Source organism: Phyllostomus discolor, chromosome 2 (genome assembly GCF_004126475.2).
Source record: "Phyllostomus discolor isolate MPI-MPIP mPhyDis1 chromosome 2, mPhyDis1.pri.v3, whole genome shotgun sequence".
Lineage (NCBI taxonomy): Eukaryota > Metazoa > Chordata > Mammalia > Chiroptera > Phyllostomidae > Phyllostomus > Phyllostomus discolor.
This window is the reverse complement of record NC_040904.2, coordinates 91,513,773-91,531,538: the sequence shown is the minus strand read 5'-3', so window position 1 is coordinate 91,531,538 and position 17,766 is coordinate 91,513,773. Positions and strand designations below refer to the sequence as shown.

The 17,766-nt window shown below is 39.0% G+C and overlaps 1 protein-coding gene across 3 annotated transcripts in view; it reads right to left on the bottom strand.

Annotated features, from left to right (window-relative positions):
- Window positions 1–7,598: 7,598 nt before the first annotated feature.
- Window positions 7,599–17,766, bottom strand: part of CD96 (CD96 molecule) — an 87,896-nt gene continuing 77,728 nt past the window's right edge. For 2 of the 3 annotated variants that reach the window (XM_036018068.1, XM_036018066.1), the window contains 4 exons: window positions 16,422–16,487; window positions 15,487–15,576; window positions 12,176–12,299; window positions 7,599–10,143 (listed from right to left, as the gene is read on the bottom strand). In XM_036018068.1, the coding sequence (XP_035873961.1) occupies window positions 10,035–10,143; window positions 12,176–12,299; window positions 15,487–15,576; window positions 16,422–16,487 (389 nt within the window). In that variant the 3' untranslated portion in view covers window positions 7,599–10,034. The remainder of the gene's footprint in view (window positions 10,144–12,175; window positions 12,300–15,486; window positions 15,577–16,421; window positions 16,488–17,766) is intronic. The other variant, XM_036018067.1, reaches the window with a different exon arrangement.

Here is a 17,766-nt window from a genome sequence, read left to right as displayed (position 1 = left end):
GTTATATGGCATTTATGTAAAAACAAAATTTGAATGAATTTGTAATATATATGATTTCACTTGAATAAAATTGAGTTTCTAGATGAACTTTGTCTATTCTGTGACTGTAAGTCCTCCTTGGATCTCATCCATATTTCTGGGTAGTCATGCTCCCTAATATGTAAGTTTTAGGTGTGAGGAAAAAGGATAAAGAATCCAGTTAGAGTTAACCTCTCTTGGTTCACTCATTCTCTGATCCAGTTCAGCAAGGAAGAAGACTGCAGGTGGTTTTGGGTTTGAAAATCAGAATCATGTCTTTTTGTCTAAACCTTAGGCAACACAGGGAACTAGCAGGTTGAGAATCATGGATATAGGCTAAATTTCTCTTGCCATCAGAGGCATGTCTATATTCTTAAAGAGAGTAGAAAACCAAAGACTCCCTATCTAAGACTTAACTCTTTTCCCTTGACTTTATCAGGAAAAACTTCACTTGTGCCTGTCTTACTACCAAATGTAAAATAGCATAGCCTGATTGACAAATTTTCAAGAAGGAGCCAGAAGACAGATGCCTTTGTTGTAGGTCTAGAACAGCTACGACAATCCTTTGACCTGTTGATACCTGCTCTTACTCTCAGATTTAGACCACAATTCCTCACCTGGCTAACTAGTATTTTTTATCCTTCTCCAGCTTTATTAAGATGTAATTGACATATACCATTGTATAAGTTAAAGATATATAATAGGATGATTTGATACACATATATATTAGGAAATGCTTATCATAATAAGGTTAATCAACACACCTTTCACTTCACATAGTTACCATTTTTGTTGTTGTTGTTATGATGCAAACACCTTAAGATCTATTCTTTCAGCAACTTCCAAGTACATAATACAGTACTGTTTACTATAGTCACCTTGCTGTGAGATCCCCAGATCATATTCCTCTTATAACTAGAAGTTTGCACCCTTTCACCAACATCTCCTCACTCCCCCACTCCCCAGGGTGTTTGTGTTGACTTATTTTATTCTTCACTGATTCTCTGGATCTGGTTTTTACTTCACACCAGTGGATACTGCCTGATTCTACCAATCTGAGTGAAATGTTAAAACTGAGCTGCAGGCCTGTTCAATCTAAGGCATCTGCCAAACCACCCCAATTTAGGTCCCAATCTCTCCGAGCTTGACTGACTTAATAAGAACAATGTGAAGAACATAGATGTGAAATGGATACATTGGTCTGTGCCATGGACTAAATAAAAAAAAGCGCAGCTTGTCATATTGAGTGAGAGATCATCACCCATTTTTAGCTAAATTCTCCTTTCCACAAGGCATTTTTCTTTCTCCCATTCACTTATTTGCCATCATTTGTCATTGGTGACACCCATCACCCAATACTTAACTGAGCATGAACTTGTCCCAGGACTCACTTTCCCTCTAGGGGTGCTGACATGTGCAAAGCAACCTCATGCTCTTGAGGACATTCTAATCCAGCAGAGCTGTTCAGGGCCTGAATGTGCTTAACTGGCCACGACACTGTAAGTTTTGATTTGAATATTATACCAAAGCAACAACAGCAAACTAAGAAGTTGGGTTTCAGTAAAATAGAGTGTACCTTCAAATTAAGGATTTGCTGAACAAATACATATTGGTCATCCTTTACCAATAATTTGAAGAGTGCTGCATAAAATTCTGTAGGAGGAGAAGGGGTGGAGATTGCTGAGCCTTCTGCTTCCAGGTAGGGAAGATTTCAGTAGGAATTTGGGAGGGAGCTGCACCCACAATTGCCCTCCTCCCACCCACTGTGGGAGATCTGGCTGCAGGGACTGCTGTGGACCTCACACTGTTTCCATAGTTTCTAATACTGTGGTATAGAACAAAAAACACTGCCCAAGGGTGTGAGGAAGAACTGAAGTCTTCTCATGGGTAAAGTCTGGAGAGACTCAGCTTAGTCTCCTTTGATATGAAATGGTTTAATGGTGGAGGAAAAGCTTGCCCTGGAGTCCTGGGAAAAATCAAAGGGTTCTATTCATTTCCTTAAGAAAGAAAAATTGATTGAAGTTTTGGTGGCTCCCAGCCAGTACCTAAGGCAGAATAAAACCCAGAAATGAAACAAAAATAGAACACTTGCAGGATGAATTATCATTTATTTTCTTCTGAACTTTTAGATTAAGTAACATCAAGTGTCTAGAGAAAGAAAACTCCCTTAAATAAACAGGTCGGTGCATTTTGTAATATGTTTAAGTGTTGCAATATTTTTAAAAAATACGTTGGTTTCAAGTCAAATTTAGTATTATTTACTAGTGTTTTACTTAAATACTTATTAAACTTTCCATTTGGAAATAATTTCAAACTTTAAAGAAGGTTGAAGAGACAGATATAGGAAAGATAGGCATACATATGAGGAAGGAGCCCCCCCAATAAAATGGAATTTATTTATGAACATTTGTGTATTTATTTGTATATGTTTAAAGTTCAGTCACTAGCAAAGTACTTGCCATTTGATGCGCTACACCTATTGAGACTTTTATTTCCCATCACTCAAAATAGTTTCTGAACTTGTCAATTTTGATGCCTTTTAGTGCTTCTGTTGTTTTTTGTTTAACCTCTTCCACATTGGGAAAATGTTTTCCTTTGAGGACTATTTTACCCAGGGACACCAACAAACAAAAAAGTTGCTCAGGGAGAGATCAGGTGAGTAAGGAGGCCGGGGCATGGGGGTCATGCTGTTTTGATCAAAAACTGAACACTCTGTGTGGTGTGGGCAGGTATGCTTGTAAATCACCATCATGAAATCGGCAAATGCATTGCATGAGTCTCCAAAAAAAATTCACTGAAGCAAATCAATAAATTCAAAAAAATACAATTGGACAGCTGATGGTGATTGGGAGAACTGTGTGAGGTCTCAAGGTACCTGCTTTGAAGGGGACAGAGGGGTCATTGCACTATGTACAATATTGCTTGTATCTTGTATCTTTTCAATAAATATCTCTATTTTTCATAGCACATGGTTGGATACCTTCTGAACAGACATACATATGGTTATGTATAGTTATATATACATATAACTACATAGTTATAATATCTATACACTAAGTAATAGTATAGATATGTACATACAGAGGTATAACTATTTAAATAGAGATAGATATAGATATGTGCATACATATATATACATCTGTGCATACATATACACATATAAAGAAATATTCCATTTTTTCAAGAGGTTCTATTAGGAATGGATGTTGAATTTTACCAAACGCTTTCTAAGTATTTATGGAAATTAATCTTACATTTTTCCTCTAGATCCCTATTTATATAATACATTATATTAATACACTTTCTACTGTTGAGCCCTCCTTGTATTCCTGGTGTAATCCTTAGGTGAGGTTTTCAAGTCCCATCGCTGTGTCTCAGATGTCAGGGTCTCTATTGCATTGCCTCTGCCTCTACCGATGGTCTCCTTTTTGAAGCCATTTAAAACTATTTCTCACACTGCCCCTAGAATAATGCCCTCTTGTTTATTCTTTTCTCTTTTTTGTACATGCTTTTATTTTCATATGTTTCAGCCTGTACTATGTTTATTTGTTTAAATGTCTGTCGCTCCCATTAAACTCTATAGTCACTGAGGGCCTGCCGTGGTTCTTAGATATTTTTTATATCAGTTTCTTGAGTGAAATCTAAAAACCCTAAACTGGCTATCTAAGAGTTACCAGGAGCAGTGCTTGTCATACTTTTCCATTAACTAGCCACAGACATTAGAATTAATCCCTATTTATAATTATGTTATCTCTTAGGCAGCAAAGCATGTTCCTCTGTATCAGTGCAACAGCTTTATATATAAGAAAAATCTGGTGCAATCTAACCAAGTGGTGCAAAATAGTTCTGTTATCAGTAAATGGAGGTCAGAGGTTTGAGGACTGAGGGTGTGCAGCTGGCCAAAGATTGCCTTTGGGAACCATTGGATGTCATGGCAAGGACATCAGGCTTTTCAGCATAGTGTCAGGCTACACTTCTGTGATGCGTGAGGCAGTGTTGCCCAGGGTAACAGAGCATGTGACTTGGGGATACTCTGCTCGCAGTAGGGAGCTGACACAGCACCAGGGGCACACCTCATGTCCCCACGATGGCAGCATGGGGAGGTTCTTACACTGAACATGCCCAAGGCTAGCAAGATAATTGGTTAGAGGAAAAAGCCCTCCTTCTCCCTTCCAGTACCAGATTGAGTGTGGGAGCAGGGGTGGCAGGCACATGCACCATCGAAGTCAAAATGATACAGGGAGAGTTGCTAGACCAAAGAGGCCTGTCAGTTTAGCCTGGAGAAAGAAGGGATTGGTTGGGAGGTGGACCCACTTGAAGTGTGTGAAAGCTTGAGAGGTTGATTGGTCATTTTGAGAAACACCTGGTCTGTCCCACACCCAACCTAATATAAACTGGGGGGAAGAAAGAAATACACTTTTGCTTGGCCCTCTTGTTTGGGACCTGCACTTGCATGGTGTTTGGGACCTGTTCTCTCCATGGGCCACAGATGGCCATAGCAGCCACATGGCCCATGCCTTCCAGGAGGGAATTTTATTTCTCTCTCTCTTGTTAACCTGGTGAAGAGTGAGCTGGTGCATTCGTGTGCTCTCTCCGGGGAGCATGCGGCCTTAAGGACCTTGCAGCTGCATGGCCCACAGCCTTCAGGAGGGATCTGGAAATGGGCAGCAGCCAGGAACAACCAAAGCTGCCTGGATGACCCCTTGGTAGCTGCCCGTGGGTCCCAAAGGATGTTACTGTAAAATGAAGCAGGAACACAGGCACTGGCTTCCATTTTGGTCTTACTGAGTATTGCTGGACTTTGTCTGGATTTTGTGTAAGAAATGAGCTTTGAGACAGGGAGTCCGCGATTCTCCCAGACTGTGTAGCATCTGAATAAAACTTTTCTTTTTCACCACCAACTGCCTCACAAGTTTGGTTTGTTTGGTTTGGTAACAGTTTTACTACATAATGGAACTCTCAAATCGCCATTCCTCTTCTTGTTCAGCATTACCAGATATTTCTGTCTTGAAGAGAGAAAGTGCAGAATAGAGAGGGTAACTCTCATATACAGTACTTGGGTTTTCAGTTCCACTATCAAATTTCTCTTCATGGTTCATATAACTGTCGTTATATGACCTTCCACTTTGCCTTCACAGCAGTTTTGAGTATTTTCGGACACTGGATGAATGGCATAATACTGTACTCAGTTTTATTTGATGGTATGACTTCTTTAGACAGAAATTGGAGCCCCGTCTGACAGATCCCAGGGCGAATGTGCACATGTTCCTGGCATTTGCCAAGGGTAGCTGGATGCCGCCCTGCCCATGTTCTCCCCTTTATGTTGTGATGCTGGGTTTGTTTCTCTTCCCCTTTATTGTCCTCAGTGTCCTGCCATATAATGATAACCTCACAGAGCCTTTGAGCAAACATGAGGAATCTGAGTAAGCAGACCAAGCAAAGAATATAAAAGAAGTTAGAAGGGTACAAAGATGTTGGTTGGGGAGAAAAGTTCATATCCTCTTGTTCTCATTCATATGTTAATTTGTACCCAACCAAGGTCAAGGCCCATTACAGAAGCACTGAACAGGGCTTAAGAGTAATTTCAAAAGTGTTCCCTGGCTCTGACCTTGTCCAATGTCGTATTGTCTTGCTCTCTGGTTATGTCTTCCTGGTGGCAGTGTGGAGACCTAGTAGTAATCACAGAATCCAGGGGAAAAAGCCCCATTTGCAGGAACTGGGAAATAAAATGCCTTGTTCCCACCATCTCAACATGTGTTTCTGGCTGGAATATCAGCCCATTTCTGCCAGTTAATGTCCTTTTCTCCAGTAGTGGGAACTTTTATTCGCCACTTCAGCTGTCTCTCTGTTGGATACTCAAGCTTCATCTAGTTGACACAGCAAATAGTGTTGTTGTCAAAAATTCAAACTATGTATGTCAGCCCTTGGAGAATAAGGTTTCTGTACTTCTGCAGATTCAATCTTCAAGTTCAAGTTCAAGCCACACTCCTAAGTCAGAGTTCCAAGAGGGCTGCCTTCCTGAACCTCTTCTGCTCAGAGCCTCTGAGGCAAAGTCAATTTCATTATCTCTGCCCTTAATCAGTTTCTGTAAACTTTCTTTCCAGCTTCTGACTTTGATTATTCCCTTTTCTCTTTTCTTTTTATAGTCATTTTTTCACACTTTCTTGACCATCCTATCCCTAGGGCTCAATTATTTCTACTTTTTCTTTTATTTTCTGTCAACAGTTTTGGAAATATACAACCTGTGTATGAAAAAAAATCAATATTTACTTAAATTCACACAAAACAGCTCTGATTTGTAGTAGGATGAGATACAAAAGCAATTAAATATCATGATATAATGAAGATTTATCACACTCTGGACTAGAAATCAGAGAGCTAGGTCATCACTTTAGCTCTATCAATTCTAATTCTGTGACCTTGGACAAATCAATTTCACAGAGACTCTAACTCCTTATTTGTAATGTGACCTGTAATGCATATCCTGGTTAAATGTTTTATAATTTTAAAGATCTGTATTGCAAAGTTAATTTGATTAGGCCAACCATATGTTCTTTAGTTGAAACAAAATTTATGCTGAAATAAGGAAAACACTATTTTTGACTAAGGCACACACATATTTATTTATTTAATAATTTATCCTAGGCATTTTCACCTGAGCAAAAATATGCCTATCTCTGGACTTCAGTGTATAGGTTAACTATTGCTACAACAATGCCATGTAACAATCTCACAATTTCAGTGGCATATAACAATGTTTAATCTGTACATTTTTGAGGTAGACTGGATGTTGGCTGATTTAAATTGAGCATGGCTGGTGTGGTTCTGCTCTTCTTTTTTTAAAAATGATTTTTATTTATTTTTTATTTTTAGAGAGGGAAGGGAGGGAGATAGAGAGAAAGAGAAACATCAATGTACGGTTGCTGGGGGTTATGGTCTGCAACCCAGGCATGTACCCTGGCTGGGAAGTGAACCTACGACACTTTGGTTCGCAGCTTGTGCTCAATCCACTGAGCTACGCCAGCCAGGGCTTAGTTCTGCTCTTCTCCATGAGTTTCTCATCTTCCTGGAGCTAGCAGGCTAGTCTGAAAATGTTCTTAGGGTAATGGCAGAGAATGAGAGTATGTTCAATCATAGGAACACTGTCCAGACTATGGGTAGATCATATGCATGATATTCTATTGTCCAAAGCAAATCACATGGCCAAGCCCAAAGTCAAGGGATGCTCATGATATGGGTGCATAAGAAAGTGAATAGTTCTGAGCAGTCTAACACTCTGTGCTTTGGAAATGAGTGATGGAAATGCTTATATGTGGCTTTTTCTCAGTGAAAATAAAGGCAGTGATGGAGACATGCAGAAACCTTAAGGATTAGAGTCTACTGTTACTACTTTTCCTGCTGTGGACCTAACTGAATGAATTTCTAAAGAGGAGTTGCTGGTTTGAGGCAGACATTATGAACTTACTTGCACACAATTTCAAGTTGCAGGTAAAAATGTCATTGTAGACAAATGAGGGAGGTCAAGATCATAACACTGCCTGAGAAGCACTGAGAGCTCCTTTAATTTGCAAGTTTGTAAAAAAATTCCTCTGAACCACTGACTATTCCTCTGTGGGTAAGCACCTGCTCACTCCAATCAAGTTGGAGATGATTTTGCAAATGCTGACGAGGACTTATTTATAAAAGCAAAAGAATGTTGCTTCAAAAAGAAGCTAATGCAAAAACATTGTGAGGCACCTGTTATATGATAGATTAAAAAATCACATGATTTATTTTGTATTTATGCATGTAAAACTGTCTATCCCTTTACTGAAATAATCTAAACATCCTTCAGCTCTGCGACTTTTTACTCCAATACCTCCACAATGATTACACAAGCTCCAAATGATTAAGTTGTGTTAAATAAAAATAACTACTCATGAAGCAATAGTCATGTATTAAAAAGTGACTCTATTTGTTTCTTGAGAACTAATGAGAAATCGAGGGCAGTTAAGGCAGGCTGGCAAGCATTAGTTTATTTTTTTTCCATTTATTGGGCTCTATCAGAAGTATTTATGATCTCACATAGTGTCTGTGGGTTGGGAATTCAGAGGAGGCTGAGCTGGATGGTCCCGGATCTCACAAGGTCCCAGTCGAAAGATCAAATGAGGGTATAGTTGTCTGAAGACTTGAGGAGGGGTTGGGGGAGCTGCTTCGAAGATGCCTCACTCACATGGCTGGCTAGATGATACTTGCTGTTAGCAAGAGACCTCAGTTCTTTGACAGGTGGGCTTCTCAATAGGGCTTCTTAGGTGTCCTTATAGCATAGCAACTGGCTTCTTCCAGAACAAGTGGTCAAAAAGAGATCAAAGCAGAAGCTACAATATTTTATGACTTAGTCTTGGAAATCACATTTGGTCATTTCTGCAATATTTTATTGGCTATACCAGGCCTGGGACTTGTACTCACTCACAGGATCGTGTAAGTGCATGACTCTGAGTGTAAATGTGTCCTTAAATTTTACACCTTTGCTGCCTTGTTTGCCTTAATCTAGTCTTGACCAGCTGTACATGTCAGCTGTACTCAGAGTCAGAGGGAACTACATAAAAAGCAAGAATCACAGTGAACATCTTGGAGGCTGGCCACCACAAAAGTTAAGCACTTAACCAAGATTTTAATCAATGAGAAGGGACTTCCTCTCCTTCAGCTGCTTTCAACTTTGATTAAACACTTGACTCATCTGAGAGTGCGTGTGTCTGGGCCTAACTTGATGGAGATTCTGATTAAGTTGATCAGGAGGGACACACATGACATCAAAAAAGTTCTCTATGTTGTTCTCATGTGCACTCAGGCATAAGTACACTGAAAATTAAGTAAAGGTTCCTCTCGAGACCAAAGTTCATACAGAATTTGTTATCAGCAACCTCTGTTCTTCCCTCCTGGAGCAGGGGTGTGTGGCAAGGTTTAGAGGAACAAGGGCTATCAGTAATTTATTCACTCACAAACTGTTGCTGAATCCAGAGCTGGTCAGGCTGACGAGGTTTCTTTCTTTACCACTTATATGCTCTGTTTGAAATGTTTTATAAAAGATTGGTAGGAGCAGGGTAACTCATCAATGCTAGTCTGATTTGAGGCTCTTTATTTGTTCCAAGACATATCAGAACAGGCACGTTGAATAAACAGAAAAGTCTCCAGTGAAAAAGAGAATAATGGGAATTAAGTGAGTTAGATAAGCATTAGGCTGTCTGTTTACTTGTATAACAGTTTGCCAATGGTTTGACACACACACATGCACACACATGTGCAGAGGTAAAACTGAGAATGAGATTACTCTTAGCTTATGTAATTTTAGAACCAATTAAGGGTTGTATCTACTAGGCTACTTGGTTGTTGCTAGTTATCTCATTGGTCCTTCCGCATCAAATGGGGTAGGATCCTGGGCTGAACATAATGGGAGAAAAGGTAAATGAGGATTGGAACTGGGGTTCTTGCAAAGAATATTCTGCTTTCCTCCAGTGAAAGAAAATAAACAGCAGAATTTCAATATAAAGACAAATTGCACTTTCCCACTCATGGAGCTCTTGCTAGAACTTTATGTTCCTACGGAATGCGACAAACCTCAGGGATTATCATGTTTTTGGCAAATAGTTTAGAAAGTTGGCAGATGCCCATAGAGAAAAAGGTCTGGTACAAACATATGCTTGAAACCATTGTTGTCACTGCAATCAGATAATTAAAATGAAGAATAAAAACACTGCAAGTATTTTTAATGGCAGCAGCCTAATTTGCACTTCTTACATAAGCAAGAACATTCCTACAGACTGCATTGGGTGTCAGCAAACATACCCTCTCACTCTTCTTTAAAGGCATACGCAGCTGAAAGGGGATGAGTTGCTGGGAAAACAGGTCATTCTCTTCTGACATCCATTTCAGCTGCAGTAGAGGCTTGGTTAGGGGTGAATATCTAATAAAGCAAAAGATTGACCTTCTCAATAGGATTCTAGCAGAGTTTCATTGTATGGCAAAGTCTCAAAGAACTAGAGTGTTTCCATCTCGTGACAGGGCAGATCACTTCCAATGGACTCTTGAATGCAAGTGTACTTGATGGGAGGTGGTGGTGGCTTGAAAGGTGGGGGTCTTTCCATGCTAGGAAGAAAACATTGCTCGTTCAATACTAAGAATGTGAAAGAATGTGAGGGGGTGATATATTTACATATATATCATACATATCACATATATGATAATCATACATATCACATATGGTATATATATTCTTTTAGAGTAGGAAACAGAAAGAAGAAGAGACATGCCTCACTAGTTCTCAGAATTTTCTTGGTATAACCTGCTTGGTAGTTTTATCATGATAATATCCTTAATTAATATTTATATGGTAATTTTATAGTTTTCAAAGCATTTTTATCATAACATTAATTTGTATCTAGAGATTGAATATTACTGTCACTGTTCCACAAAATGAGGCATAAAGGTTTTAAGCAACTTGCTCTACAGAACCAGACAACAATTCAAGTCTTTTAACCAAAACCTGTACTCTCCATGGCAACTGCTTCTTAGTAGAAGTGTTTCTCTTATGTGGGTTTAAACATTCCTCCAGGCAAAATTTTAAAATTCTGGGGCCAAAGACTGAAACTTTTCAAATAATTCCTTTGCCAACCATACCCCAAGACTTCACCCACGCACTCATTGTGTGCTGTGGGGATCTGCTTGAGGTGAGAAGTAAAGCTCTTCTGAATCCCTGAGTTGGTTGGTGCTGGATAGATAATGCCAGAACCTCTTCTCTTTAGGCCAGTGAATATTCTTAATACCATCTTTGCATAAAGTACTGTTCATTGGTACATAACTCATCTCTTGTCTGAAATGCCTCAAGTATACAGGCGAGTGTGGGATTCAGATACACAAATGCTCCAGTCCTCTTGATATTAGAAAACAGAAATATATCTGTGAGCAGATTTGTGTCCATGATTCAAACACCTCCCCTTCTTGTGTATCAATCCATAGCACCTTACCTTCTCCAGGTCTCTCTCTCACATACATTTATCAAGAGATTATTTCTCATCTCTATATAATACAGACATTTGACTACAGAATAACCACAAAAAATCATTTCAGATTATCAGACTCCCATTTTCTCATTCTAACATATAAATTCCCAATGCCTATTACCTGGTTTTCTGATGCTTTAGTGGAGATAGTATTTATCAAAAAGGAGATAATATTCTACTTCCATTTGCAAAAGAAATTTGCACTTCCATTTTTTTCAGGTAAATTATGAACTTCTCAAAATCACATGGTGGCCAAAGTAGACTACTTGGATAAGAATCCACAATCTCTGACCACTGGTTTAGTCCTTTATTTACCATGAAGCCCTCTCTGTACATGGTTATAGTCTTCAAGGATACTCTCAGACAAATAGGGGAAGGTAGTGTGCAATGGTCTATGTTGCCTAACATAGTAGTCGTAAGACTACTATGGTCGTAAGATACATGGAAGATCAGCCCTATGTATTATGAGGGTACCCTCTAATCATGGCCTAATCTGGGCTGATCCAAAATAACCAAGTCAGAAAAGTGAGGCGTGACCTAACATGTCATTTCAGATTGTTGATGGGAGGGAGAATAGTTCTGGAAAATGTTTCAATAAGACAAAGAAGGAGAAACCAACTGCTTATTTTCTGTTCCCCTTGGGGAAAAAGGACAAGGGCAGTAAAAACTCATTCTGCTGAAAAGCAGCTGGAAATTTCTTTAAATTACCTTTCTCACTCAATTTCACACTTGAGCATCTAGGCCTGGCTAGGCCTAGGCAGTTCAGAGATGCATGAAAATGAAAAAATAATGAAGATTAAAAGAAAAATCATTTTCAATTTTGAGGTAAGGTGAGGCTCAGTTTTTGTTTCCTGCCCAGTGACTTGTTCCATCTGCTGAGTGTCGTGTTCCAGCCAGAGTGGGCAGAGGGGATACCAAGTCAGAAGTTGTGTATCTAGTCCCAGCTGTGTGGGACTGCTGTGTCGGACTGCTGGGAAAGCTGTCCGACCTCTTTGAGATTTATTTCCTGAGTTAAATATGAGAGGGATTCATCAATGTGGGAATGATATTTGCAGTACTGAGTGAACAGTGCACATTGAAAAAGTATCTGTTTCTGCATGTCTTAGTATCATACTCACATTTCCTGTTGGTACTGACACCATTTCCTCATTCCCAGACCAAACGGTACCAGGCAGAAAAAGAGCAAAGCTGCTACAATCACTGGCCAGGACATTCCATCTTTGGGCTTATTAGCCACAACACCTGAGAAGGGCATAAAGCGAGAGGAATATTAATGCCAAACTTGGGCCACTGGAAACCAGAACTAATTGAACTATTTCTCCTACCTGACACATATTTTATGCAAGGGCCACGGAATAGTCCTTGACCACAGTTGTGTTTTGGGATCATATCTATGCCTTGTTCTAATTTCTGGTCTAGCATTTACACTATTACATTTTTACATGAATGTCTTTCTTGTTCAAATGTTCTACAACTGATATTTTCCTTCATTTTCCCAGGGCCCTGGACAATTCCTGACATACAGTGCCCAATGAAATGTTATTTGCAGGAATGAATAAATGAAGATAATAACCTATACATTTGTTTTCCAAATTTGCTCCAGTGAAGAAAACTTTACTTGTAAAACAATGGTCTAGCATTGGATTTTCTTATTCTTGAAGGACTCATTATATGCCTCATGGAAGCACGTGTGACAGGAGGAGAAAAAGGCATTATAACATTCCAAAGCCCTGAAGAGCCAAAATTGCAGAGGCCTGGCCAATCCTTATGGAGTAACAGGGCTGAAAAGACTACGTTCCCAGACTTCTCATTTGTCACTCAAGGAATCGTATCTAGGGTAGAGATTTTCTTATCCTTTTCTATCAACTTCCCTCTTTTTCTTTCTTTTTCCCCATAATCATTTCAGGAATAGAAAGGGGAGAAGGGACAAAAGGGGTAGGATGGAAACCAGTTGTTTTTGCTGTTTCTGTGGTCTGAAAAGGGAGAAAGTTGAAAGTAAGAGACTGGCTAAAATTATATTTGTGAAGAGCCAATGGGCTGATATTTCTTATCCATGCTGAGTACGCCCATACTCAACTAATTTATTAAATTGTTAACATTTGAACACTAAGTCAAACTGTATGAATCAAACACTTTCAAATATTGTGGATTTTAGACCAGCAGTAAAATAAATATCATACTCTGGATGCTTTTACTTTTTAGTAAATGAGGGTGCCTGGTTCTACCTAGCAGTAAGTAAAATCATTTCCTTTTTGAAAAGTATATTATGATCATGTTAAAGATTCAAAAAGGACACAAATATAAAATTACAATGAAAAGGAAGTGCTCTTCCATGGCTGGTGTGGCTCAGTGGACTGAGCACTGGCCTGTGAGCCAGGGGTTCACCAGTTCAATTCCCAGTTAGGGCACATGCCTGGGTTGTGGGCCAGGTCCCCAGTGAGGGGTGCACAAGAGGCAACCACACATTAATGTTTTTCTCTCTCCCTTTCTCTGAAAATAAATAAATACAAATCTTTAAAAAAAAAAAAGGAATTGCTGTTAATACTTCAGGTGCCAGTTACCCACACTAAGGCAATAACATTCAATAGTTAATTACATATCCTGCCAGAAATTTTCTATGCATACATAAACATGTATATTACAAATGGGGGCATATTAGACATACTATTCTGTCTGTCCCCTGGCTTTTTTTTCTTTTAAAAAAAATTCTTGGAATAGTTTCCAAAAAAGTACGTAGAAATTTACCACATTCAATTAAAATCCTGGCTAGTTCCCCAATGTATGGCTCTACTGTAGCTTGTTTAATTGGTCTCTTAATGTGAGATGGTTGAACTGTTTCCAGGCTTCTGTTATTTCTAACAGCACTCCAGTGAAATTCCTTATACATTACAGATACATCTCTAGCTCGTTAGCTTGCATAGATCATTTGGGGAAATAGTGCATATTATATCAGAATTATCTGGATTGATTTTCTTTTATTATTTAGAGTATGAACTGCTTGCAGGTGACTAGGTTTTTAATTTCTTTTATTGCCTAGATTTATTATACTGCTTTTCACACAGCAAAATCTCAAAAAAAAAAAAAAAACAAAAAACAACAACATACACACAGGCAAAAAAAAACCAGATTTAAAAATATTAGGTACCAAGTCTTCTCTTTGTTTTACATAGTTTGGACTGCAGCCACATGATGTTGCCATGTTAACACTGCTTATCAGTGTGCAAGACTTTTCTTTTTACAACAGGCATCCAGGGGTTCAAGGTTTTCCTGATGCTTGCCCTACCCCACCCCTGTTGAAACTGATGGAAGCACATGTAATCCTACAAAACCACGTGGCACTACGTATGGACAGATGGCTAGAGAGAGTTCAGAGTAATTCAAACCACCAGACTTTTGTGATCACAAAGGAAACAATCGTGAAGACTCAGGGCTCAGGACTCAGGACTACATGAAGTTCTGTTTTAGTGGAATCAATATTGACTTGGCCCTACACTAGTATTATGGTGGGATGTAACATTTTACCTCCCACATTTCAGAAAAATTAAAGTACAAAAGGTTTTAAATCAGTGTTTACACTGATTTGTAAACGTCAGTGTTTACGAATTTTCTTCAAAACAAATATAGAAAATGAGACCACTGACTTCAGGAATGTCTCAGGGCAGAAGCAGAGCTCCAGTCCCGCCCCATCTCTAAAGCAGGCAGCTCCTGAAGACAACCACGTCTTAAAGGAATCGGCAGGCCTGGTAGGCCCTCGGTTTGCAACTCTGTTGCCATGTTGTATGAAGGATGATGCTCTAATGATCTGAGGATTGCATGACTTTCCATATGAAATGAGCTGAGTACCCAGGCGAAGAGTTCACCAGTTAAGTGAATACCCCCTGAAGTGAAAAAGTTGATTATACCACTGAATTTACAATCAAGACCTGCATTGGGCAGGGGCAGTCCTAACTTTATTGAATCCCTTGTCCTCTTATGTAAAATAAAGGATTATATTTAGCATTGACAAAATTGTATTAGGTGAATGTAGAAATTCTCTTTTTCCCAACTACCTCTTTTTATGACTCAGACTATATTTTCACAAGACTGACAATGTTTCTCACCACTTTTCACCTGGCTAATTCTTGTTCATTTTTCAGATTTTAATTTAAATATATTCTCAGTGAGTCCTTTCCTGTTCTCCAATTAAAATCAGACCTTTCCATTAGACTCTGACAATACCTTGTGCTACATCATAGCAAGTCACAAATAAATTTTATTGTATGATTACTTATTTACTATATATCATCTCTAAAAAATATTAATTTTCCAGAGGTCAGTGTTTTCATTGCATATCCAACAGTTGCCACAGCATCTGGCAAATGGTAGATACTCAACAAATATGTGTTGAGTGAATAAAACACATCCAAACAATGAATGGTAAATGACTTACCAGTGATATGGATGTAATTAATTTTAGTAGATCTATTGGCAGTTGTAGGAACTTCTGAAAATGCTTTGCTTGTGGTGGTGGTGTCATCTCCTAGGGAAACAAAGGGGATTATCTGAAAGGGCTCAAACTGAATGGCTTAAATGCTCTGAAAATTTTATGTGTAGAGTTCACTAAGGACAATTTACAGCAAGGCTAGGGTCCTAGAATCTAATGGCCATAGAGTAGTGAAAGTTCCTATTGGTTTAAAGGAAAAAAGAGAAGCTATACAGCACACAAACAAACCAATATCTGCTGAAAAGTCACCATGAGAACTTTCAGTGATTATGGGAAAATATTATAAGTTGGGATCATAGAAAGATGAGGGCTATTCCTCATCTTTCTCTCCGGATATCAAAGAGGACAAAATACTGATTATCCCTACTCTAACCTGTTTGAAAAGGTCAGTAACAAGAAGGAAAAAGCACTTGTGGACATGGACAACAGTGTGGTGATTGCAGAGAGGAGGGGGATGGGTGGAAGTGGGAAAGGGTAAAAGGAGGATAAGTGGTAATGAAAATAAATTTTAAAAATTCTTTTGCAACATTCAAATGGACAAATCCATACTGACAGATAATTCCATGTTCCAATGGAAAAATTTAAAAAAATTAATTTTAATGGATTTAATTGGTTCAAGAAGTTATTATGTAGATTTCATTTCAAAATAAAACAGAGAAACAAAATCTAAGACTTGGTCTCTGACTATGTTTTTTCAGTGCCTGGGAAGAATTTTAGTTCCATTCATTATGATTATCACAGTCACTGTCATTTTCATTATCAAGATGCGCTTCCAAATACCTAGCTGAGACTGGGTTCTTATCAGTCCTTATTTTTCACTCTCCACCCAGAAGAAGAAGACCACCACCTTCCTTGACCCCAGATCCTCCCTGAGTACTCACCATGAGGTGTCGAGCCTGTGCCTGAGGGGAATGATCTGTATGTTTCACTGGGCATCCATGAAGCTGCTAAAGGAGGAATATATTGGAAGAATTATCTGTATAAGAGTAGTTATTTTCTCTTCTTGACCTTTAATTAAATCCCATGATTATGAAAATGGTATATTAATTCACATTTAAAGAGACATCATTGAACTATTCTGCAGTACACATTGGAATGTCCCAAAATAAAGTGAGAGTTGAGGGAACACCTGTGGTCCTGATGTCTCTGATAGGGAAGGCTTGGATTTTAGCCACTTAGGAGAAGGAAGAAGGAATGAAAGGAAAACACTAGGAAACATTCTTCCAGCTACAGCGAATTTGTTGTGATTGTTCTTATGTCCATCCATAGACAAGCTAACGGAATAGGAAAGAATGAAAGCCCAGGTGTGTTATGGTGGACTTTAGTCCAGGAAAGGTGCCAGTTGGACTGGGAAGACCTTGGTAGAACACATGAGGGAACAAAACTGTTTGTGGGTAAGCTGACATTCTTGTTCGACTGTGCGACTGAACTGTGTCAACAGTGAACTATCAGAACCCTGCGGCCACAGGCCTGTTAGCTGCTAGGCATGTCCTTTTGATGCTTTCGGAGCCAAATCTCCCCCTTGAGTGGTGGCAGCAGACTCAGACAGCACATATGGCTTTTGAAATAGATCCATCAGCTCATTTTGTTTAGTTCCCCATCTCTGGCAAGAAAAATGCACCTCTTGGCAAACTTCACATACCTGCATTTGATAACAGGCCAATAATGAAATAGATGTAAAGTAAAATAACTACAGTGGTGCATGAGTAGTATGCTCATGTATTCAACACATTAGCATATGTGATTTTAGAAGTTAAGTGTTTTGTTGTGTGTCCAGACCAAAACAAATGAGCAAAACCAAACCAAACCAAAACAAAACAAACATTGAAAAACTCCTTAGCCTTTCTTCTCTTGGTTTCTCTGTGAGTGTCAATAGCATTTGTGGCTGTAGACAAAGATATGTTATTAGATCCTTCGGAAGAGATATAAGTCAGTGCTTTCTAGGGATGACTCACCAATCTGTCACAGTATCTTCTACATGCAGTCACCCTACAGGTCAGGGTGGTTTTATGCACAGCTTTTGAGTTTGACTAGGCCAGAGAGATGGTCTTATATTTAATATAATTCTCTGACCCACACCTATGATCTTGACTCTTTTTCTCTCCCAGATAGAACACGAAGGTCTACAGACAATGGACTGACTATTTTTAATGCCCATTTTTAATGGTTAAGCCATTAAGCCAGGAACTTGACTGACAAAGAACAACTATAAAAAGAAATGGGCAC